A 27,019-nucleotide genomic window follows, 5' to 3' on the forward strand; every position below is an offset into this window, starting at 1 on the left:
AGCCTGCAGATTTTTAGTGGTAGCAGAGTTGAGCTGTAATGGAAGGTTAGAAATAGAAAGGTTGGATAACAAAGATTCATCATCTCTGCTGTCAACAAGCACTCCATTTTCATGTACACGATGTCTTTTTGGTAGTTTATCCTGATCTTAGAGAAAACAGTGTTTTCATTTACTGATTTTATTAGCTATGATTGCAACATGTTTTTAAAAATTAATTGATTACAGCATTTAATTCTTTAAAAATTAATGAATTAATAAACTATACACATAACAAAAGGTGACCAGATATCTTAGCTCACTTACAAGTGACATACTCTGTTCTTATACCAATTATTAATGAACACACTATCATCAGCTCTATTTAAGTTCAGAAACTGGTTTAATTTTATTCAGAAGTATCATCAGATTATTTAGTATGAACTAACCATAACTTTCACTGGGTTTGGTTTTTCTTTTTAATTTAAAGTAACACAAAATATGTAATTGCAATGGGATTTTGCTCTCGCAACAATAAACAATCCATCCTTTCCCATGGAAGGGAGGACTAGAGATCTAAGACACATTTCTTACCAACTTAAAAAAAAAAGATTTCTTAATGTTCATGAGCAACAATTTTTCACACATCGATGTCTTTACACGTGGTGTTTTTTCCATCAGTTGATTGTGCTTGTTCAGATCTTTGGAGAAAGATTTTAATATCCTATGGAAAGGAAAATGAAATGTTAAGAGGTCATTTCATGTCACAGCCTGATCTACCTTAAAACTTGTACTAATAATGATTGTCTTTCCATGGGGTGAGCTTTCTAACTAGTGACTAGAAGATTATGATGAAAAACTAACTTCAGTGGAGATATATTACTATAAATTACACTTTCCCTAGGTTACATAAGATGTCTTCCAGAAGGGCACTAAAAACAATGCTGTCATTCAGCTTAAGCACTATGTATGTACAGCACACTAATAAAAACATAAACATACAGTGACAATTGTGGAAAGAATGTTCTTCATGGCAAATTCTAAAACAGTTCCTGATGTATCACTGATATCACTGAGACGATGTTTTCATGTTATCCACACAAAATCATTGCCTTCAGCGGTTTTACAAAACTACAGTGTGTTAGAATGCAGTTCTTAAAGTAAGCAAAGGTCTTAAGCATTGGCTTAAACTTATCAGTAAACAGAGGTATTGAGACTGTTGTTTAAACCAGCAAATATTATTCAGAACATACAGAGACAAATTCTTCAATAAAGTTTCTTCTTTATATGTCGTATATCAGCCTGAACTTAAACAAACTTCAAGGAAATGGAAATAAAAGAAAATAAGTAACTAACATTTGGAAAAACACATACCTGCATTTAGTTAATTTTTTGTGCAGTTCTGCATTCTTTATAACACATTGTTTGATTTGTTAATTTTCAATAATTTTGTATTAGCACAATCTTCTCTATTTCCAATTTCAGCAATACTATCCATTATGTAAGTAGGATGAATAAGGAATTTTTGATTTAAAAAAATAATGTGCTGAATGTTTAATACAAAGATAATTAGTAATTTAACTTTATAGCATTTTCTGGTATTGTCAGTAAACACATTTTTCCTTTAGGAGAATAATTAATGGTCAGGATTTTTATAAAATAAATTAGTTTAAATTCAAATACATAATCCAATATGTATTTTGTGCATATTTTGAAGATAGAGCCTTTTTTCAAAAGCAGAAACTGCCTGTACGTAATGATGCCTCACATGCCTTGCAAAATATCAGGAGCACTTCAGTGAATACAGAAAAAACATGTTAAAAGATAATTTTACCAGTCTTTTGTTTTAGAAGGTAGTACTAACATTTATCTTTGACTCCAAGAAATACTTCAGTTTAAGGAGGCCTTTTTCAGCACATTGAGTCAGAAAAAAGAGTTTCAATTCCGGTTTGACAAAAGTAAATGTTAGCAAATGGAACTTTCAGCAAGTTCATTATCAGTACTTATCATTACCACACGAAGCAGATGAGGATCTCAGTAAACTGTGGTGCTTCTGGCATGATAGAATGTGCATTTTATTATAAGAGTTCTAAATATAAAGTACAAGTCTATGTTCCTGTAAAAAAGAAGTTTGAGAAAGCTACTGCTGATCATCATGGAGCAAATGATATCTAGAGACACGTCCAATACTGTCATTGTGTTCATTTGTGTGGGAAGTGGAAATTTTATGCTCTAGCAATGTCACAGAAATGTATGTTAAATATCAGTCTAAAATTAAGAATGGCATGATTGAAGATTATAATCTGATGCAGAAAAGAGAGTGACAGAACAGCATTTAAGAACTTGTTAAGAACGAAAAAAAGTGTCCTCTGGACAGATTTATGTAACTACCAGTTTTGCAGAGGAAACCAAAACTAAATAACCTCAAAACACTGGAGAAATAGTACTCCAACAGATTTACTATGTCTGTGTTTAAAGAAGCTGTTACATGAATAGATACTTTTATCATTTTTTAATGTAAGATGTATATTTGCATTTCCTGAGATTTTTTTGATAGAATACATGATGAAGAGAAGTATAACATAGATCTCTTTTTTAAACTAGGTATTTAAACACTGGGTTAAATTTTCCTTCTCTTGCACACTGGGACATTTAAAACACCACATGAAAAAGGCTTCTCAAGTTTCATAAGTATTACAACTACTGCTTATGAGTAGACAGTGATTCAGCAGTGTTTTTTTCTGCCAAAGCATTGACTATGAACTATATGGTCCACCTCATAAGCCTTACTGAATATAATCTGTATGAACTCTCCCTAGACAGAAAGCATTTTTACTTTGTTAAATGATACCCGGAGTTCTGAATGTTTGTTGAGTTGTGCAATATTAAATGGCTGCTGTGAGTAAAGACGGGTTTTGTAATAATTGTTCAACATACTAATAAATGTTTTTTTGATAAAGACATGTTACTATAAATTATTAGAAATCCTATCTCAGAGGAAGTCCTATTTGAATGAATATCTGAGTAATGTTGCTGAAATGATTAACAAAACCAACAACAATGATTAACAAAACCAACAACAATAACAGCATTAATAATATGACAATTAATTTAGAAAGAACAAGCTTGATGCAAGGGCCTGTTAAATGATAAAGTTAAAAGTATTCAAAACACAGGTGCATAGAACTACAACGTGATAACCCTATCTTCAAAACTAGAGCTTTTTAAAAAGGACTATTCAGGATTTGAAAGCAGGGTAAAAAATATAACAACATTATCAATTGCATAATAGTTTTGATATCAACAAACTGAATGCTAATTATCAAACTACCTTGTTATCCTCAATAATTATTAGAATGTAGTCCACTCAAAATAACAGATTAATGCAAGCATTAAGAATTATAGAAGTAGAATATATCCCAGACTCTTTATTTAAATTTATCACAATCAAAATGCAGAGTTACTAAAATGTGTCATTGTTTCTTTATTACTGTTTCTGTGACAGTCTCAGGACAGAAGGCAAAATTTGTAACAAGGAATAATACCAGGCCTGAAGAAGACCCCTGAATAGACCAACCTTAATAGACAAACCCATGCAGTGGAAAAAGCAGAATTGCTTGCTTCTTCCATCTGAATCAGTTGGTCTAATAAAAATATTCTCTCATTTATTATTAAATGTATAAAGACAATGTCATTCAGAATGTAACGAAGTACATTCATAAACACACACTCACATATAGGTGTGGTCTAACTATTCTAAAGGAATAAATTGCATCTTATAAGTGAAAAAAATGTGTTGATAATGGCAAACCCCTTGAAAGTTCTAGTCAGGACCAGAAAGACTTCTAATCAGGACAGAAAAGACCAGAAGAAAAAGTAATAGAATTTCCAAGCTTATTCATTTGTTGGCATTTGAACTGAGGCCAACAGAAAGGTCATCATCATGTCAGATATTGCCAGCCCACTGGTATATGAACTGAGAAAACAAACTCCCTTCAAAAGGCAAGAACATATCTCACCTGGAGAAAATATGTTTATCAGAGATAGTATTGGTTAAAATTGAACAGGTCATCAAGAGGCCAAAGGAATCAGGTACCCTAACTCAAATTTAAAAAATTGTAAGCTAGATATTCCATTTATAGTTTTCAGCAAAACATTTTATTTTCCACTGTTTATGACTGCAGTAGTAGAAACATTTTAACCTTAGAAACCACACCCTAACTTGCTATATTTATCTTGTAAAAGATCTCAAAATAACAGCACTGTGGTTGAATTTAATTTTTATAGAGATTTTTATAGTCTTGGGAGCACCTCTGAAAAAATAATTGATGCTAAAAATATTGTTTACTTACTTTGGAAATGTTTTGGGAAGAAAAAAGTTCACCTGTTCACCAAATATAGTTCTCTGAAGAATTGTCAGAGGAAAACCATTCCTGGAGTACATATGTTTTAGACCAGAATCCTAACCTACATAAAACAATGGCCACTGGGTCTCTATGCCTGCTTGCTAGTGAATATAATAATTTTCTGTAAAGTTGAGTAAGAACTTGTGGTCTTAGCTCTTCCCCAGTTAGTCAGAATTTGAAAGTAAGACTGTGAAGTGTTCATTTCATGCATAAAACAGCAGTCTGTATTTACCAGTACAGTCAAGGAATATAATCTTCTCTTTTTAAGTATAGAAACCATAGAGCACTATATTTGAGATACAGTCAGTATAAGCCCTTGCAAGAGGAAATTTTAAGTATTAGAAATGAAAAGTGAAGCTCTGCATCTACTAACTGTCAAGTCAGGAAATACAGGCACCAAATGAATCTGCTAAATAAGTAGAAAAATGTATTATTTAAATGCAATGATACCAATATGTCTTTGGTAGACAAGCTGTGGAAACTCCTTTGAGCTAGAGGATGTGCGCTGAAACCCTCAGCTACTGCCAAGATTCATATACGATAGTTTCTCACCTACACCTTTTCTCATACACTGACAATTTTTATAACTGTACTACCCTGAGCATATCCTACCAGCCACAAATAACATAGGTGATTGATGGTAGCTAATAATTTTTAAACATATACTACAGTCTACTCTTTAAGCTATATAACATAGTTCCTCCTGAAAGTGGTACTGGAAGATTAGAAATTTTGATAAAGAATAGCTGCTGTGCTCTTGATATTCAGCTATCGGTTAGTGTGAAAATGTTTTAAAAAGAAGTCCCCCTCCCTGTAAATAGCAGAGTATATGCATATGGCATTGCTCAGTTTACACCCTAGTTAAGTGTTACTTTAGGTTGCATCACATTTGGTCTTCATGGGGAGCTTGCATTATGTTAGATGTTGCAAAGTCAGTGAGGTGCTTGTGTAAAGAACAGTTCTTGAGATGAATCATGTATAGAACAGAGAGCTAGTTTAAGAAATGCTTTGGTTACAAGAAATTCAGTGAAGTTGGAAAAAATGTTCAAATTAGGAAATGCAGTAATCGATTAAATAAAAAGGGTCAGGAAGAAAGAATGGGGAAGGGAAGGGAAGGGAGGAATACCTAACATTCCATGGTGTCTATCTTCCCAAATTGGCTGAGACATTAACATAGGCAGGCTAGATACTCATTGATAGTTATAATCTTCAGTTGTGTTGTCTTTGTCTTACATTTTCCTTTCGTATCTCTTTCTATTGTAGCAAATAGATTTTTAACCTCTACTTTGACAGAGTAAATATTTTCTTATATTCCTATATCTTGCCTTCTACTAACAATGATTATGAGTGATATAATAAATGCTGGGCACTTCACTTCTTACAAGTGATGAATATAATTAAGAAATAGTAAGTTACTCCTGGAGTATCACGTATCTTATTCAGATTTACAGTTTGTGAGACACTATGTGCCCCTGCTGGTGAACATCTCAAACTTGTAAAGACTGGTTAAGTTTGATCTTTGGGCATGCAAATGCAAGCATCCTTTCATCTTGTCTCACACTATTTTCTTCCATTCCGTGTATCACATATTTTTGCCATAGTTCGACACATTTAATAGGTTGACACTCTGGCCCAAACTTGCCTTATGTGCAACTGTTTAATGCACATTTAAACATAAGTGCAGGTAACAGGGCAGCTCTAGAGTATGGCAGGGAAGAACACTTGAACCTGTACTATCTCTGCATACCCTCTTCTGCAGCCTGGTTGGCCTGGGATGGAATGTGTTCTATCACATATCCCATAGTGTCTTGCAGTAAGATCCTGTTGGGAAGAAAATTCAACCAGGCTCCTTCCTATGGTTGGGGGAAAGGCAATACCACATGTGACGAGGCAGTAGAAAACCTATAGGCAGCTATAGGCCAGCAAGACAGGTATAAAAAAATAGGTCAGAAAGCAGTGCAGTGTTTGATGGATAGAGTTTTCATGGAAAACAAAAAACCTGATCTAATCTACAACCTGCTGTGCTGTATATCTGGTCTACAGTGCAAATTGGCAGTATCTAAATTAATCACATTTACATTTCTGGGATAATGCAAATTTCAGTATATGTACTCACAAAGTTCTTGGTCCCAGAAAGCAATACTTACAGGGAGCTTGTATTCTTGATACCTGTTGATCAAGTCTTGAATGAAAGGATGCTTCAAAAGGAGTGCAACTGGAATGGGTGTCAGATCTTCAGTGCCTAATTCTTTGTATATTTTGATGAAATGCTTTAAGAAAAAATAATATGTGGGCAATTTATTAAGTGTTTAAAAAAATTTGGGGAAAAGCAAAGATTGCAGCAGGTATTTATTTAACATATAATGCAAGGCACAAAACCTTTGAATCAACCAGCCTACCTTATCATAGCAGCCTTCCTTCTCCAGATTACTGTATCTATGATTATCTTCACCTTTACTTCCTCCAGTGTGAAACACTTTGAGTAGAGTTGCCACTGAAATTATTCCTTCACCCTTGTAATCCAAGACTTCTTTTTCATCTTCTATTAAAGTGTTCTCATTTGGCACTATGTTGGTATAAGGAAAAGCCTAAGAAAATAAAGCGTAGGTATAATACTTGGTGATAAATAGTCTGTCAGTAGGTCATCTGTTTCAGTTAGACATTCATTAAGGATCAGTGGATTATACTTCCAAACTTCAGTTCTTACAAAACAAAAATCATCAACTCACACAAAATTATCTACTGAATTATAGGATGAAGGAATAGATCCTGAGAGTCCAGAAATATCTATAATGTTGGTGTTAGTAGAAATTTAATAAACAACTTTTTCCAGGAACGTGGCCAACATTCCACTGAGAAATTAATATTCTTCAGAGCAACAAAACATAGAAATACTTAATAGTTACAAATTACAGTACTCTACCAAGAACTTTGTGTTTGTATAAGGAGTAAAGTTGGTAATTTTCGATGTTCACATGAAAAAAGCAGCATGAATTTTCTAGTCCAAATCAAGGAGTCACTGCAAGAATTTTATTTTGGCTAACAACATCGGCTTACCAGCTCTCCACAGAAAAAGATGAGAAAGGCTTTATGCAGAAAAATTAGAAGTTTACTCTAAACAAGCAATGAGGTATCTTTGTGGGGTTATTAGAAATGGCCAAAGAGAAAAAAAAACAAAACCCTGCTGTAGAGATTTGCAAGCACAAAGATGAGAAAAGACCTCATATAGGTTAACAATGCTTTGACTAGATTAGGCCTATGTGTAGACTAACCACTAACAACAACAGGAAATCGCATTTAATTGAACATACCATTTCTTTCCTCATTAGGAGGGAGAGACTGCTGAGATTGTTACACTTGTGCTACGTCTTAGGCCTTAATACATGTCTTTTTCAACACAGGAGGAGCAGAGTCATTGATACAGCCTTTTTAACACTCAACGGTGGAGATTACACAAATATCAGCACTCAGGTTTTCCTGTCTCCCACTGCACCATTTACATTTAGCTATAAAATCTACACAACCAATAACAAAATTATTGAGACTTAAAAGCTAAGCATTTTAAGTGAAAGGGTCTTTGCTATGATGTTAGTAAAAGTAACAAAAGTCTCTAAAATATGTTTGTCTGATCTCCTCCTATTAACATCATTAAAGTTTCAGACGTACTTCTGTAGGCAGCTACCAATGAAAAATCATTACAATTATGGGCACAGAACAAGAAAAAGAGAAGAGCCAATTTAAATTAGGTGCTGCTGTGTAAGCACCTACTCATAAGCTGGCTATCTAAGGTGTATTACAAAACTTCTTTGAGAAGAGCTGGATAGCTCTTTATAGTCTGCTGATGAATATTCCACTGATATTTACTAGATTTCCAGTACCTGTAGTGAGAAATGGGATATTTACATCACATGTGAAGAGGCACAGGTAGACAAAGGTTTAGGTTTTTAATTTGGTGCTGAAAACCACTTTAGATGTCTTCAGGGATCTATGTCTTTTCTATCTGATGGATCTTTACTCACACATGACATGATACCAACTCATAATTTACTTTTTGCCCCCTTGTGGTTGTTGAATATCCTGCATGAAAAGCTGGCCCTACTGAAGCCAGTGGTGAAAACTCATTCACTTCAGTGGAACAGGATTTTATTTGTTCTCTTTTTTCTGTATTCAACATTATTGTTAAAGTGTACACATATGGAACACAAGGCATAAGAAGAAAAAAAAGATTAAAATTATGTTCTATCAGTCCTGCAATTCTGAGCACCAACCTATAAAAGACAACTATAAAGTCAAAGAGAATCCACACATGCAAGATCTTAATTAACATCTAATTCTTAGGTATTTCTAGGTTTCTAAGGGACTCCCCAAGATGAATTAGGCACACAAAATACATTGTGAAACATACATCAGACATAGCACAGATTCACAAAGCCAATACATTGAGTGGGAAACTAAGCATGAGAAAATTCTCAGGTTGGATGGGGTATAACTCTTGCTCCTCAGAGATACATTGTTCATCCTAGATTGAAGGGAAATGTTTCCCTTCACCTGTGACTCACAGCCTTAAGAAGTCATTGACACATAGGTGATAATGCCAGTGCAGTTACTTACAATCTTACAGAAGTCCCAACCAAACAGATCAAACCAAGCAGAAAACAGTAAGGAGGAGAACAGGTTGTGTTGCTTTATATTCAATGATGTCAGAGTTAGAAATACAATATACAATAATATATTTTGTCACTTGAAATGATAAAATGTAATTAGGAATATGTATAGGATTACACTGTATGGTAAATAATGCCCTTTCTATACTGTTTCTGGAGAGCACAACTGTATTTTAAGTATCAGGCAAATGCTAGAGTCACTGTGGTTGTGACAACATAGTGAAACAGTTTATTACCTAGAAGAGCGTGCTCTTTCCAAGGTGGGTACAGATGTATATTTTATGTCTCAAAAAATGACTTATACTTCAATAATAAGTACCTGATACATGCAGTGCACTAATGGCAGGTTTGAGCCTTTAAAAATAACAACATACTCCAGAAATACTAACAATGTTCAAAACCCAGCTTCATTTGATGTGACAATATGTTAATCATGGCTCTAAAAATAATTTTAAAACTATTTTATATGAAACTAACTATTAATTATTAATCCTTCTGATTTACAGGTAAACCAAAACACTTGGAAAAGTATATACACAAAGGTGTATATACTTCTAAATACCCCAAAGAAACATAGTGGAAAAAAAGTAAGACCAGCAATAATATCAGGTTTTTATCTTTAGATAACAATACCATAAGTCACACTACAGTCTAATTCCTGGAGATTGATAGCTAGACTTAATTGCCTAAGATTAGGTCAAAGAACGTCTTCTGTTCATCTGTATAAGTAGTTACCGGTAAATATGTTAAACTTTCATTATTATTTGGCAAGCAAATTTTCAGACTTTTGGAAGAATACTTCTGAGTATTATTACCAAAGTCAGTGGAACTATTTGCAGAGTTCCCATGAAGTCAGTGGGACTACTTCTAAGGACTGGAGCTACCCAGGATAAGAAGATATGCAGAAACCTAGCTCATTTAGAATTTGCAAGCACCACTACTATTCTCTAATATTTTACTGTAATATTTTACCGCATATGGAAGCGAAGCCACTTCTTTTCTATGAATATATGTTCCAGTTGCAATGCTAAGTGCTCTGTAAACACCTTCAACTGGATCAGAGTGGGAGGCAAAATAAAGTAGCATGTCAGTGTAGTTGAGCAGAGGAGGATCTTTTCTGGTATCAGCAAATAAATGGAAGAAAAACTATAAAAGGACAAAAATTTGTAAATTAATTTCTACAAGTGACTTTTAATCAAATACAAATCAAAGACAGTAGAGAAAAGGACAAAATAAAGTAATGACTGCTGATAAGTGTTGAGGCTGTGTAAATCAAGATAAATCAGAAGTGTATCTGAGTCATTCAAGGAAACAGAAATTGTACTATTTTCTTTTCTAGATTGAGGACTTTCACAGAACAAGGAGAAATTCATAAAATCTTGTATCATGACAAATAGGTCCAAAACATTTTCTTCTATTCAGATCACACTATAACCTCCCTCTTCCACGGACACTGCCATGAGCTTAGATGCAGGGATCATTTGCCTCCCAATCTTTACGAAGTTCGTTACTATGTAGCAAAATTAATGCAGTTCAAAGGAGAACAGGAATAATTAAGTCTTTCTGAGTAGACTATGATTTAGAATACTGAAGGACAATTCCTAGATTCCTTTCTGCATTATTTCTAGCTTTGAGTTTTTATATGTGGAAATCATATTCTAAAGCACCACCTGACCTCAAAAACCACTGAAACATTGCAGCAGTTATGGAAAAAAAAGAGTCCCAAGAAACTTATTTGAATGAGACCTCTCAGGTTAGAATAGTGAGTCGTCTCTTCAAAATACCTATGTTTTAAAAGTTACCTTTATGAGATGTCTTAGCCTATCTAAAGGCAAAGGTTCTGTGCAACTTTTTGTTACGCTTAGATCTTCATTTCCTTTAAACCATAAGCCAACCTGATTAAAAAAAAAAAGTAATTTATTTTCACACATTAAAATAAAGTGGTCTTTATGCTCTATAATTGTTCAACAGACAGATTACTAAGAGTTTAATTCCCGGACTTAATCAAGCTGAACTTGCTATTAATATACAATGACATCAGAATAATTAAGTAGCTGTTTGTACTTTGTAACAGATACTTTGGGAATTACTGAAAATGGAGTAGGATAGAAGTGACTCTATGCTCTTGAAAAAAGTGAAAATTAACCAGGTAGTTGTAGACCTACACTGCCAAAGAAGCAGAATATGATGCAGAGTTTCTATGTGTGTTCCATGTTTCTTCCTTTCAGGGTATCCTTTGCTACCCCATAGCTTTTGTCTTAACTGTACTTTTGGAAGAAACTGTCCACACACTTCAGTATAATGGACAGACGCATGGCTCTTCCAATGCTTGCCTGCTCCCAACAACAAGACTTAGTGTCCTGTAATACCTACAGAACTATACCTACAACTGTAAAATAACAGTGCCCAGAACCAATTTTCCAATACTAGACCCAACACACAGGAAATATCAGCTAGATTTTACCTTCTAAAACAGGATAGCCATGAACAGGCTGCCTAGAGAAAAATCCACTTGCTTGGAAGTGGCCCATGTTAAACCATGGCAGGTTGTACAAACAATGTCACTGTATGGACAATTGGGTACCATTACCTGGGGCTGTTCCCTAGCACTGTGTAGTTTACTAGTACAGGTGCAAATAGAGGGGCCAGCTGGGGCACCTCAGATTCCCAGTGGAAGGTTCTTCCTGTTATTCTCAATGAACATTGCTTGTCATTGTTTCTTGTTAAGACAGTAAAATAAAATAAATAAAGTTTCATGACATTTTGAATGCATGTAAGTCTCAGTATTAAACAGAGAATAAAGTTTGTTTCCATTTTTATTGAAAGATTTTAACATTTGAAAACATCTCAGTATATTCCCTATCAGATTAATAGACTAATACGGAACATTTCAAATAGTTGAAAATCTTCATGAATCACAGATGTTATAAGAGATGCAACAGCCTTTCAGTGTAGGCATTAAATTAAAATATTGTAACAAAGCTATAAATTTCATTAGCAACATCCTTTTCCACATTTCAGGTGAATTACTACATTCTTGATTATATAAAATACTGCATTATTATTATTATTATTATTATTATTATTATTATTATTATTATTATTATGTGTTTTCCTTACAAAGCAAGATAATGAAATAGGGCAAAACAGGAAGTTCCAAGAGACTTTCAGGAAGGAAAAGAAATTAGTAAAGATAGTTTACTGCTTTTTCCCCGTGTGAGTTACCTGGGAAAACTGAGCAAATTAATAACAAGAAAATAGACTTCATGTTGCCTTTGAGATCTTTACCAGAAATATATCAGATGTTTTGCTGTAGATGATATAATTATAATATCAATGATAACAATTGATGAACAATTATTTTACTAACTCTCTGCTATTGCTCTTTCCTTGATTTTATGGACTGCACTGACTCATTAATTCTCTAGTGCACCATGCTCCACAGAACATGAATCATTATTTTTTCAAGAAGGAAATGAATAAGAAAGAAATGAAACAAGTATTGACCTCATAAAATTTGCCATGAATTGCTCCAAAAGTATACAACAAACACTGCAATAAAAACAATTCAGGTGTTCCTTATCAATTAATTTTAAATTAGAGGACTAAATTTTACTTAAGTCTGAAAAATTCTGTTCCTGCTCTTTTCATAACTTATATGCAAATATTCCAAACCACAGTACCGTTGTTAACATGAACTGTAGGACCTCATATATAGAAGATATACAGGGTTTTCATGAGGTTTTTAAGTGAAGAAAGTTTTGGTCATATTTGCAAACATGAAATAGGGGTGACAGACATTACAACTTTTATTTGCAATATGAATTGGTCGCAGAGCAAAATCTTCAGATCAATGCAGGCTGTTGAACTGAGTTGCTTTGGATAGTCTCCAGAGGTTCCCATAATGTTGTCTTGAGCACCTAAGTTATGTGCATACCTATACAGTCCTCTCCTGAAAAAGGAGCGTCAGCTGTGGAGTTACCTGTGTGTTTATGAACTTTTTAGTCCTTTTTAGTCTTTAAGTAACTGTATGAGACTGCAGGTTCAGATTCATCACTCTCATGGAAGTTTGGAAGAACTAACAGGGGGTAGGTCTATAAACAAATGAGTATACACCATTGCATATTTACTATCATTGACTGAATGTGAGCCAATTCCAATCCTGAAGTGAGTAAATGAATTGCTCAGTTAATATTATATTTGAACTAGGAACCTGAGTTAAAAATGTACATTCACAGTCTGCATGTCTTGTAACTGTTAGCTTATTTTTAAACTCTCACACTTCAGTAAAGATTACCACATCAATAGACAAATAGATGCAGATAGACCTGCACATTTTGTGGGTTTTCTGGCTTTGCAGAATTTGTTTCTTTGCAAGTCTGGGCTGAGTAAGGGTTGGCAGGCACTCCTGGAAGTTTTAAATTAATCAAAGTGGTTCTGAAACTGACAGCCTTCTGGAATAACACAGCTTCTATTTAATTTTTGAAGAAAACTAATACTAGGTGATCGGAAAATAAACTGCAATAAAGGTTCTATGAAATTTATTTAAAACAGTTTGAAAATTATTTTAGTATCACCAAACAAATACAAACTGACAGAACTGTAGAACTTTTGTGTATACATGCACGCACATTGATATCTACATATATATGTATATCTATATATATTGTATATAATATACATATAATATATGGCTAGTACACATTAAAAGAGTGAACCAGCAGTTATCCTAAGTATCATCAAAAATCCAAAGTAAAAGGAAGTGAAAATTTAATGAGCTAAAAGAAAAATGTATTCTTAATACTCTTTCATGAAACTTGCTTCCTGAAAAACCTTACTGAACTATGCAATGGCTCAAATAGAAGTTGTGTTTAGAGAAAAGAACAGATCAAAGAATTTTATCATTTTCCATGTATTGAAGGTCTGAAAAACAATCTTCATTCACAAAAATTCCTTATTGGAAAAATTCTCAAAATATTTAGTTAAAGTAGAGCTGGTGAGCCCAAACTAAAACACTCATTTCTGTTTGGAACAAATTTTTGTCTTACAGATACGGTGTCAAACAAGTTAATAGTAGTCAAAGTGCTCACAGAATAGTTTCTTTAGAACAGGAAGGATTTTCACTTGAAATTAATTTACGGGGCAAGTAGGAAATGGAAGTAAAAAGTAAGCTTAATTAGGCTGATTTGTGGAAGTATGGATAAGATAGATATTAGGCCTTCAATTTCCTGAAGACAATTTTCACTAGAAGGCACCCTCAAAAACCAAAACATTTAAAATTCAGACTGAATTTCTGAATGTGAATAAACCCAGCAATACATCATTCACTTCAGAGAGTTTAACAAAAGAATATTATTCAAAAGAGAAAAGAATTATAACCTGCATATAGTATTCCTGTGTAACAAAGCCTGATCCAGCTACATCAACAGACTTGAAGCTATGTAGCGTTTTGAGAAGTTGTGCCACAGATGGCACTGGCCAAGGCTGTGCTGCTGCTAGCAAGAATCTGCGCCAGTCAGTAAGTTCTGAGTTCACTGTGAATGCAGATGCCAGATTTTGTAGCTATAAAAACAAAACCATAAATATTGTCAAATATGCATGCATAAACATACACTTTCTATATACCATGTATCCTTAGGTCTTTTTCCTGGTTAGGATGGACAAGGTTCTGCAGTGAGATTTCAAAGATGTATAAAGGACATTTTTCACTAAACAAAACAGGCCACAGACCACTGTCTGTCACTGAGGCCAATTGGCATCTGTAGTTGATACCCCCCTAAATAAATACTCTGACTCCCTAAATAGGGATAACGGCCCTTAGTACATGCTAACCTCTGAACCATGCTCCATCTCGGAGAGTGCTAAGAATTGAACTGACAATTCTTATTGTCAGTTCAGCAGCATGAGTACAAAATCTAGTAAATGCTTGGGCCTGTGCCATGGCCCTATTTTGCTTACTCCTAAAGGTGTCCACCACATGGCTTTTCTCTCTTCTGGCATAATTATCAGTTAGAAAAAAGTAGTAGTAGAAAAGCTGCTTTGCAGCTTGCTGCATGTGTCTTTTTACCACTGAAGACATATGTGGATAGCAGAGCAGAGTACAGAACACAAATAGGAGAACACATGTAAGATCTCCTGACACTGCATTGCGAAGGCTGTATCTGATAGAAGGAGCAAAATTGGCACAGTTCGTTTTTGCACTACTGGTGTGGTGAGACCCTGCTATGCACCTCTACACTATCTTCTGCCCCACACCCAGATTTCCTTGTCAAGGGAAGTGCCTGGTTTGCTCCAGACAGGAGTTCAAGAAGGAAGCAATGTGTTTACAGGAATAAGGGCCTGGGGCAACAGAGAGTGAGACAATTTGGTAATGTTGTGGATGTCATCTGCCCTAACATTGGCAGATACAGTACCACTTATTATAATTTGAAAACTTATTTGAAATTCTATTAAGTCACACAATGATGAAATGGCAAGTTCAGTTCAGAATAGCTTGTGCAGAATAAATGTATACATTAGATCATGCTTCATGCATTTCCTTTTGTATGTAAGTGCTTGCTTTCACTATAAATTTCAAAGTCTCATTTTAAAACAGTGCTTTTAAGGAAAGGAAGTTCTGTTATTAAAATCAAAATAGTACTTATAAGCACTAAAAGCTCTTGAAGAATAAAGAACATGGGATACATGCACATGTGATCGATTAATAAACAATGTTTGGCTCATAAACTATAATTAATTATAACTATATTATAATTATATAACTATATATAACTATATATAGTTATATTTATTATATATAACTATAATTATATAATTATAACTATAAATAAACTCATAAATAGAATTAATTTTCTGTGCTAAGATTAGATTTTTATATACTGATGATATAGTGCCTAGTTTTCACTAAACTCAGTGGAAATCCATCACTCAGAAACTTTAAAATGGTTTACTCATGCAGTTCATCTGTGTGAAGAATATTTGAATAAAGCTGTTTCCGTCATGTAAAATCCAATTAAAATCTTAATGTGAATCATGGCTTACTGTCAGAAATAATTATCAAAATATGCTAAAAAAAGTAAACCTTTTCATCTCATAGGTCTACCAGCAACATCTGAAAGTAAAATTAATCAGAGAATTCAGTGATGGAAGATCTGGAAAGACTAAATTATAATTTTTCATGTTCCTAAATCTGAAACTCTTGGATAAATAAGTTTAAGGTCATACAGCTCCAGATTTTATTCTCGTGTCTTGGAATGACGAACATAAACAGTCTTATTTTAACTCCTGGAAATGAATTTTCAATGGTGTCTAAGGAACTGATATAATTTCAAAAACATAAATAAATATCATGCTGACAAAAGCATTTTATTTCTGGCACAGTGGCTTCCAGAATCTTTCTCTAGTGAAACAGAAGAATTTTAAGGAAAAGTCGATAATGCCCTATAATAGTTATACTCTTGACTTTATCATAGAAAGGACAATGCTGCATCTTCTACACAAACCAATACTTCAGTTAAAATGAAAATAGGGGTTAACTTACATCTGGAAGCATTAAGTTCATCCATGCATCAGGAAGGCAATTTGTTCCAAGATCCAAATTAATCAAGTCAATAAAAATGTCAATAAATACTTTCTTTTGTATAAAACCTAATAAAAGAAAGTCAATATATAAAAAAATTATATTTACCATTCTAAAGAGAAATTTTTTTTAAAGGAAATCTATGTTTTTATTTTAATGGCCATATGGGAAAATTATTTATTTTGCTATTATGTACTATTGATAGTGGTAATATCTTTCAAGCTAAACATAAAATTTTCTCATTTAAAATGAATCATGTGTGGCCTGTCTAATAGTAAAATGTCAAATATTCCAACACACTGCAATTCTTTTGATACTTGTCCTGATCTGCATTGTGATCACTAACCCATCCTCACACAGTCTACACTGACAGTTAATGAGCAATTTACAAATACCAATCACACACATATTCTGTCTATTGAATACCTACCAACCTTTTCTTTCACTGTGCTCTATTGTAATCAATCATAAATCTGTACTCTTGAAAGCAAGCATGTGTTAGAGAATAGGATGGAAAACACAGACCATTATCTGTTAAACTTTGAAACAAAATTGAATTGCTTAAAAAGCTTCTCAGAATTGGCTTGTGGGCGTTATAAATAGCTCTGTCAATTTTATTTTAAAGAAATCATAAGATAAACATAAATAAATGCAACAAAACCTATTTGTTTGGCATGGATTTGCTTATAAGCAAATAGAAACTTCAAACTTAATGCACAGTATTAAAACACAAAATGATGTATACCAAAATTTAACAGACAGATATGAGTCTTTTCTTTCAGAAATGGACCTTGCTGGCTCAGTGAGGATTCACTGTGAAAATTCTGCAGTAATAACAAAAAATGTAAAATAAGCTTCAAATGATCTAAATTTTGAGAGGCAAAGCTGATTTGGTCAGATTATGAACACTTCTATAGCATCAAAACAGTAAATTTTCAGATTACCTTTAAAAGCAAACACAATCAGTGAAATACCGGAAGGCATGACTTAATTCTTTTCCTTCTTACAGCCAAACTTCTTGTCCTTTTGAAAAGGCATAGCTGTGCACATTCTATGGCTAACAAACTTTTTTCTTTGAAGTGGAACAGTGAAGTGAAATTTGTTAATTTTATGAAGAAATATTTAAGTGGTAAGAATACTAAGAATGTGTTTGAATATTAATTTCATAATGTCAGTATTCAAAATCAAGTTGCCAATTTGGCTTAATAGACTGCAACCTCTGTAGACCTGTTTCCATGCCTCCAATCAGGAAAGCCAGGAGTAATGCCCTCAGCATGTCTTAATACAGCAGAGAAATCCTATACATATATAAGCTTGGAATGAAGAGGAAAAAAATAGATTGGGGAAGATTAAAGTCTGTTGGGACAGGAAGAAGGAAGGGAGAAACGCCTGGACTTGAAGCCTTATGCCCTACCATAAATTTCAGCATGAAGGCAAAAGCTGGGGAAAAATACTGGCAGACTGATAACAGTGCTCTGATGTTACCTCTTGAAGGTTTTTGAGTATCTACTTTGAGAAAGAACATCTTCTAAAAATCATGTGTTAGGCTGTTTACTGAACAGCTGATTGGATGGCTGATTTAATAATTTTAAGGTAAACAGAAACTTGCATTTTGATAAGAACTTCAAGCCACAAGAATCAGATGATTTCCATACAGCACAATAAAGCCTACATCACAGAAGTATCATTACTGGAAAACTTCACAGAAGATTCAATAAACCAGGTAACTTTCTAGTGGTTCATGGGGAGAATAGGCTATGGTCCACTAAGAAGCCAGTGAAAACTTTATATTAAAATAACAGGAAAAATGTTTACATCTTATTTGCAGTCTCAGATTGTCTAGTGCTTTACCATGAAAAGCCCAGCTATCATAATTTTTATTTCATGTTTTACTGAACATTTCCCTTTCCACATCTGATCACTCTGGCAATCTAACTTCTTTCTCTCACATTGTCGTATGGTTTAAACTGTTAAATTCCTACTATGATTTCCCTATATGACAATAAAAAATGCTGTTCATGTATTTCCTATGAGTTTCTGGCTTCCTAGAACAAAACTGAATTTTGTTTTTCGGCACAAAATTCTAAAAGGATACTAATAGCCTCACGTCACTTTTTGTAAGGCTACCTGACTTCAGAAACATACCTAAAAAGTATTTGAGAGGCAAGGAAATTAAAGCACTTGAATCAAGAGATAATGTATGAAATGGGATTAAAGGATTGGAGTTTAAAACATTAATCACAATTTATAGAACTTTGATTGGATTGTAGAACATGCTAGAACATAAATTTCAGGTAAATTTGACATCAGCTGATGTAAGTCTATGGCAAACATAAATTATTGTGAGATATTTAAGCACTGTCAGGTCTGCAGTGTCTACCCATTTTTCTTCATCTGTGGTAAATATAAAGAAACAACCCTCTCTTTCATTCAGAGCTAAGCTACTTTCTATCTATTAATTATAGAATTGCTGATGTGCTGTAGGGTAATTTGTTTTACTTTACTATCTCCTCCTGAAACATCTGATGTGGGACAATTCCAAAGTGTCTTCAAAAAGTTATAATAGTTCAAAAACTTCAAATGGAATGTGACCTAATTCCTCCTCATGACATACCTAGGAGGAATGAGGAAGTCTCAGAGAGAGAGAGGAAATCCCTCATAAGCATATAAAAAAGCTATAAAATAACTTTCCTCAATGTATTTTTAAATATTTTGTCTATATTTAATGTATTTGTTTTTATATTACAGAGCATAGAAGTGGTTTTGAGTATCTGATTATATTACAAGACAGAAGGTGATTCATCAATTTAACTCAGGGGTTGCCAATGCCTTATAATCATGGAGAGATGCTATGAGTGGGCAGCTACACAGATGGTGCTGAGAAAAGAACACCGATGTCTGCAAATGGTACTCTGCAAGTGGTAAAAGGAAATAACGTCCTCTGGGAAAGAATGGGAAAACAATTCCCCGAATCGGCTTTGTCCACCTAACAAGACTGGTTTCAAAACAGGTATGCTCTTTACAAAATCTTTTTAAGTCCAAAAAAAAAAAAAGAAACCAAACTCAACAGTTTTTTGTTGAATGATATAGGAGATTGAATAGAAAATGAACTTATTAAATGTGTAGAAACACTTAATTAGAAGGGATAGCAAGTATTTTGGAAAAAGAATCAGAATTCAAAAAGGTTTTGAAAAACTGGTGAGATGGTCAAGACCAGTAAGTAAATTTCACTGGAAACAGATCAAAGTACTTTGAGGAAACAGACTGCACAAATTAATACACTACTACATTCCAGATAAAACCAATCAGGAAAGGATTTCAAGCGCATTGGAGAACAGGATTAGAATTCAAAGTGAACTTTACAAATTGGGTATATAATCTAGGATAAAAAGGACACTATCCAATAAGAATAAATGTCAAGTGCCACACTGGGTTGAAATAATGAACTGAATAGATGTCACAATGGGAATCTTACTGCCAAAGTAAAATTTCTGTAGAAAATGCTCTAGGGATTACGGCAGATTACAGTATTGCCAGAAAGTACATGGGAAGACACTGGAAATAACCCTTGTATTCTTTTCAGCTGTTAAGGCTTCTGCTGGCATACAATTTTGGAATTTGCAGATCTAGAAGGATGTATGGAAATGAAAGAGTGCCCAGAAGAAAGCAGCAAGAATCATCACAGGCTTAGAAAACATGTCCTGAGAGGCAAGGTTGAAGGAATTCTGCTAGTTTCATCTATGAAAGGAAGATTATGAGAAAACATAGTAGTAGTTTTCCAGTTAAAACCAAATGTTACAAAGAGGATAGGGATAACCCCCTCTCCATAGCTGCCATTAGGAAGAATGATAGGAAATAAAATTTATTTGCAGCAAAAATATTTCAGATAGTAGTACAAAACCATGTAATCAAACCATATAATCAGAAGGACACCAAAGCACTAAGGAAAACAAACCACGCATTCTACAATGGACTATTTTAAAAGTTTATCAAAAAAGAATGAGGGGCAAATACTGGACACAGATTGTCTGACTAAACTTGATCCCATTTTTAGACATGGATGGCTTCTTGATACCGCTTTCCAACTACTTGCTATGATACTAAGATTTCGCTAGTATTTTTCCAAGGACAATGTATCCATTGTCTTCAATCCAAATACTAAAAATGTGATGCTGCTCCCATGCATCATGGACATGACTTCAGTGTTATAGATTCTAAATATACTTTTGTTCGTTACTTTGGTTTTTGTCTTCTGCTGTTGGACATTCTGGGGACACATGTTCAAACTTTTTCTAATCTCATCATAGTTAAAATCTTCCCATTTGAAAACTTTGAGGGAAAAAACTTGGCATTATGTGACTTAAGAGAAAATCCTTAGAATTAGCAATGCCACATATCTAATAAGGTATTCTGTATAATATATATCCTGTTGCTTATTAGGTAAAGTATAACTAAACATTTTTGTTATCTGAGAAATCACAAATGAAGATATTTCAATGATCGATCTTTTATAATTAACCATATAATGCACAGTACTGATCTCTTTCTGATCCCTACAGATTAACTCTACTTGAGTGGACTAACATCCCTTAATGAGGCATGCATTCAAAACCTACTCTATTTCTGACATGCTATTTAAACCTAAAAGTAGCATGAATATATATGCAAGACACACAAATAAAGACTATATGTGTGTTGTGTGTGTGTATAGTCTACCTTCTGCAATTACTAGACATGTTTTATATTGAAAGTAGAGAGCTGATCTTGATTTAGAAAAGGGTTGATTTAAAGGTGAATGAACTCACAGCCATTTCTCCCAGATTATTTCTAGTTCATCTTCATCACTGTTAGAAGAACTAAGAAGGGTCATTAATGATGTCACTTTAGCTATCTTTTCATATAAATCATTGCTTTTTCCTTGATGGTAGAAATATATTCTGCTGGTGTGCTTTAACTTGATTGCAAATTATCAAATAGAAAGTTGCATTCAGAACATGTAGAATTATAAAATTATGAAATCAGATACTTCTCTGAGCAATTCTCATTCTCAGCTCCTAGAATAAAAATCAAGATATAGCATTCTTATTGCAACCCTCACAAACATTTTTACAGGGAAAAAAAGTGGTTCAAGCTGTGAAGTACATTAGTCATATCCTGGCTGTAAGAGTATTTGCTATGGGAAGACTGATTTGTGCAATTAATAATTAGCAATGGAAAATGGATCTGTTCTGCCTCTGTAGGAAAGTCTTCTGAAGGACGAGTCTGACAAAAAACTGTGAAAGCTCATGTTAAACCTTATCAACAAGAGAATAAAAAGTAGCAACACATACAGACATAGAGAGAAGGTATGACCCAAAATTCATAGGCTACAGAGGTCAAGCAAACATTTGACAGAAATAATGCACTGATTTTCCACACATTTCTCAAAAGAAAATTAGGGTTTTCAGAATCAATGAAGCTTCTTGAACTATTAAAGACTGATAGTAACATGGCAGTTAACTCAACTGGTTACAATGTATTGTGACTCAGCTAAATGCAATAAACAATCAGATAGAAGTTATGAGACATTCCTCTGTCCACATGTCATCAAGGTAACAACGTACTCCATTATTTTTGTTCCTTGTCTTCAGATTTTTAAGTCAGTTATAGAAGGACAAATGTAAACATCTACTGGTGATTCAACAACATAAAGAAAAACCATATTTTAACATTATAATACATTAGGAAAAAAATACAATTTTTACACTCATTAACCATGCAAGGTATTCTGTTAAAGTGTCCATGTACGTTACAAGAAGATTATGAAATAAAAATTAACAATATTCATCTAGCCACTTCCACAGAGACTCTCCAAATCAAACTCAGAGGAGTAATCCAGTCTTTCATTTGTCATCACATCATCTCCCTGTTGTCTTCTATTTCTCTGCCAAGTAGCATTCCACAAATGAATAGCTTTCTGGGGGTCAAATTTTTTTATATCTGGAGAGTTCATCTGAATTATCATAAGATCTGTCACACTTTCAGACCTTAGTTTAGTGTGCAAATGCATCATGGTGAGTTTCATTTGACTGAAGCCTCGCTCTGTTTCAGCTGAGCTTGCCGGCAGAGTTAGGATCAAATCTATCAATGTCAGGATGTTGGGATACTTCTTTGAATAATCTGAGTTCACTGAATCCCATGTCAAGGTCTGGATGCTCTCAAATCTAAAAAGCATGGTAAGAAGTATAATTATAACTATCACTAAATGTATTTCCATAATCCTTTTGAGTAAATCAATAAATAGGCACAAATGCAGTTTTCTTATTACCTGTTATACAGCTCTAATTTCAACATGCTCCATTCAGTTTCTACTTCACCTATTTTCACATTAGCAGCTTCTAGTATGACTTCATAATGTTTAGTCAAGACAGACACTTCCTTTTCACCAAATTCTGTAACAGAGGCAAAACAAAAATATTTTCATGCTTTTAAAAAATTTAGAAGATGCACTTCAAATAGCCACTATCACAGTTCTATACCTTGTTTCATTTTGTCAGGCCATAGTTTAAAACTTCCAATAGTAGTTGCTCTCAAAACATCATGACTTGCATTGCAAAAACAATCACGTAGCCTCTTCACCAAATTACTTAGTACTTTGGTTCGTACTGCTGAAATATTTCCATTTCCAACAAGCTGGTAACCATGAAAGTGCTGAATGGTCTCCATCAGGCGTTCCTTTGGACCAGCTCTGAAAGATACAGAATACAAAACAATATATACTACTCTTTTATTATATTCTAAGAGATCATGGTTCAGTTGCTAGAAATGCCAGACCTTGTTTGATACATGTGGAGTGTTTCCAGCGTTGGCTGCACGGTTGCAAATATGTCTGCAATGGAGGAGTTGTGATCCAGAGTAACACGTGACAGAATGTTGAGGACATTGATGACATCCAACAAGAAGTGAGAAAACTTGACTATCTCCATTCTCAGAAGGAGGTGTAAAAGGCCTTTGACTTTCTGCCGGTTTGAGGCTCTTGAATCTCTTTCAATCTGGAAATCAGTGTAGAAAAAGAAAGCGTCAGGTATGTGGACAAAAATTAGCCATAGCAATTAATTTTTCCTGAAGTTACATCCAAATTTTAAACCATTTACCTTGCTCAGATGTAGAACAATTGCAGGATAACCTTTAAGGAGAATTTGTAGAGCTGTTTGTAGACGAGGAAGCCACTGGGAGCCTCCAATGCGAGAAGGAATAGCTGGATGTAACTTAATGGCTTCATATGTGGCTTTGAGATTATTCTTATTTAGAGGTGAGTTATGATAAAAGTAATACATGTTTCTCAAGACATTGCTTAAGATGTTGTATAGCTGAGTATTTTTCAGTGCTCCTTTGTAAGCCAGCTTTAGGCGGTGAGCAAAACAATGCACAGACTGTACACAAGGCTGAATTTCTCTGAGAAGTTTAGCTACCCCACTGTTTTTTCCTACCATGACATCTGTCCCATCGCTTCCAAACCCAACTAATTTTCTTGACCAGTCTTGGCTTGCCAGACTGAGCTGAAGATTAATTTGTAATGTTTCCTCAATTGCATTTTTTATAGTTGAAGCATCAGTTTTGTGAACATGTTGAACCCCAACAATCTGGCAATGGACTTTTCCTTCATTTGCAAAGCGTACGTAGACAACTGCAGCTGCTTTGAGTGTACTGTCTGTGACTCCATCACTAATAACAGAAAAGAATTTACATTTCTCCAGTTTCTCTTTCAAAGCTCTTCTTTCTACTTCAGCAATAAAATGTATAAACATTCTTGCTGACTTGTCATTTCTAAATACAGAACCAATATCCACTCCTTTCATATCATCTAGTTTGCACATCCAGTCAAGGTCTGTAAAGGGCCGACCAGATTTAGCAATAGCATGGCATGTTCTAAAAATATTTTCTACTCTACCTAATGTTATGGAGTTCATGCTCTTCAACATCTGTTCAGCAGAAGCTGTATCTGGTGAAGCAGTACTGGCAGCTTCCATGCAGGTAGCCCAGGCATGAGCTTCACTACTCTGGTGTGTATTTATAAATTCGAGTTTGAAGTCATCGGTGCCAGAACAAAAATTATGAATGTTTTCCCCCAAATCCACATTATGCTTACGACATGGTGCACAAAACATTATTCCCCTTTCATCATCATATTTTAACCAGGAGTATTTTGTTAGCCAAATTTTTGGAAACTGGCGATTCCTCTTTGTTCTCTGATGTTCTGAATCTTTCTTCTCTTTCTCTCTGTCACCAACTTCTCTCTTGCTAGAAGAATTACTCTTGCTTTTAAATTGCTTCAGTGCTCTTATGGCTATAATTTAAAAAGAAACAACTAAATATAAGATAGTTTTTATTTCATAAATTATCAATTGTATTTTTTCTTTTTTCATCCACATTTATTTTGTTAATTTGGGACTAGACTGTGACTTGAAATAAACAGCCATAAAAGAGAACAAGGAAAACTGAGATCTACTCTTAAATCACTTGGAGGCTACCCAGGACCCTTGTAAGAAATGGTCAGTTTTGACTCCAATTTCTTTTTGACTACCAGAAGTTTGTCAGAATATGCAACCAGTAAAGTGCAGCAGCATCAATATCACTTTTGAAACAGAGAAAAACAGTTAGGGAGTGGAATTCAGGATGGTCTTTCAGGGAAAATTTCTCCAAAAGATACTACTGAAGTCACAAACCTATTATGATGCCCATTACACCTGACAGAAAAGTTAACTTGGAGTGAGTCCATAAAGACATAATCAAATAACTGTCACAGAGTGTGTAAGATGTTCTATGGCATATGTAGCTGACCTGATCTTCTTAAAATATATTTATCCACAGAATGATTTGATTACTGCTTTGAGAAAGAGGAACTGTATAAGCTTCACATTTTGTTCTCAAAATGGAAACATTCTTAAAGCATTGAGATTGTTCTCAATATTACTTTCCCAAATTGTCCTCAAGGTGGTCATTCTTATATTTTGTAGGAGCAAATGCCATAAGCTGACATTTTTGAAAATTCTATCTCTAGAGCTCATGAATCTCCTACTTTTGGCAAGTAATTTAATGATTCTTTTAGTACACTGTTGCCATAAGGTCATGACTTTGAAGAGAAAGCAGTCAAATAATGAAGACAAATTCCGTGCAGAACTGAGGCAATAAAACTAGAAATCTATTCATTGGGAAATAGCAGAAGTCAAGCGCTGAGGAAATGACCTAAGAACAATCTGACTCCCCACCCTCCTTATTGTGATGTGTATGTCAAGAGGCAAAATTAATGATTACATTAAACTAATCACAGAAAGAAATGCTATTTCTGGTACTTTAAAAGGTCTTAAGAAAAAGAGTCCTCGTAGCCCACTCTTTTCTATTTTACAAGAAAGGGCAAATTTTCATATATGCATTACACAATTTGTGAGAACTGTTTGTTCCCATTGTCATAAAAATGACAGTTTGTCTGCTCCATTCTATTCTGAGCATCCTGAAAGGCCATAATATAAAAAAATGTTAGGAACATGCAATTTAAATACATTTCCATTATGAGCGATTCTTTTAAAGAACTTTAAATCTGAGGTAGCAGCTGTGGTCACATGGACAGCAAAAACAACTAGACCACAGAAGCTTTTTCTGGCATGTGCCCAAGGACCATACCCAGGACCAAAAAGAGAGGAGAAGCATTCTTAATATACAGTAAAGATTAAAAACCTTCCCTAACATTAGGCAGCTACAAAACCACAAGAAAAGATGAAAAAGAGATGGGGGGCAGGATTAATGGATCTGCAACTGCAGAAGTCAGAGGGTGGAAGGGACAAAACGCTTGTAACACCTCTATAGTGCGTACTGCTTCTTGAGGTGTATGGGCACCTGTAGAAATTTGCTGTTGATTAGAAAAATGGGGACCAGAGTAGATTCTGTGAGCCACTGCCAGGGATAAGATTCCCTGTGAGATGGACCTTCAATGTTACCAACATTTTTCAAGTTTTGAATTTTTTTATTTCAAAACACAAGGGTTTAAACTCTCAGGAAAATATGTTTGGGACATTATGTGTTTGTAAGTGACCAGTTGTATGTGTCTTCAGAAAGACAGCATATCCTACAGTGTGTGAGAACAGTAAATATATACCTAAGAGGCATGAATCATCAGATCAGCTCTATAATCCACCTAAACTATGATTATACTCATTACAAATCTTCCCTCTAGTATATTCTTACCATGCTTACCTAAGGAAATAAAGGTTATGCAGTTCTGTTGCACATATATTTCTACATCAATTTGTTTGTCTGCCAGTTCTCCCTCACTGATAATTTTAGAATGGCCACTTTGAATCAGGTTTGTCAGTAGGGTAGAGTTATGAAGGTTCTATAAATTTCTTTCAGATCTGTTC

The 27,019-nt window shown here is 34.3% G+C and overlaps 1 protein-coding gene across 1 annotated transcript in view; it reads right to left on the minus strand.

The window, feature by feature from the left end:
• Positions 1-616: 616 nt before the first annotated feature.
• Positions 617-27,019, minus strand: part of SPEF2 (sperm flagellar 2) — a gene marked incomplete at its 5' end in the record, with an annotated part of 86,804 nt that continues 60,401 nt past the window's right edge. Inside the window, 7 exons of the mRNA XM_009329460.1 lie at positions 617-700; positions 6,530-6,658; positions 6,782-6,970; positions 10,019-10,192; positions 10,849-10,941; positions 14,426-14,608; positions 16,587-16,693. Coding sequence (XP_009327735.1) covers positions 617-700; positions 6,530-6,658; positions 6,782-6,970; positions 10,019-10,192; positions 10,849-10,941; positions 14,426-14,608; positions 16,587-16,693 — 959 coding nt within the window. The remainder of the gene's footprint in view (positions 701-6,529; positions 6,659-6,781; positions 6,971-10,018; positions 10,193-10,848; positions 10,942-14,425; positions 14,609-16,586; positions 16,694-27,019) is intronic.

The sequence above is a fragment of the Pygoscelis adeliae genome, unplaced genomic scaffold (assembly GCF_000699105.1).
Source record: "Pygoscelis adeliae isolate BGI_AS28 unplaced genomic scaffold, ASM69910v1 Scaffold47, whole genome shotgun sequence".
Lineage (NCBI taxonomy): Eukaryota > Metazoa > Chordata > Aves > Sphenisciformes > Spheniscidae > Pygoscelis > Pygoscelis adeliae.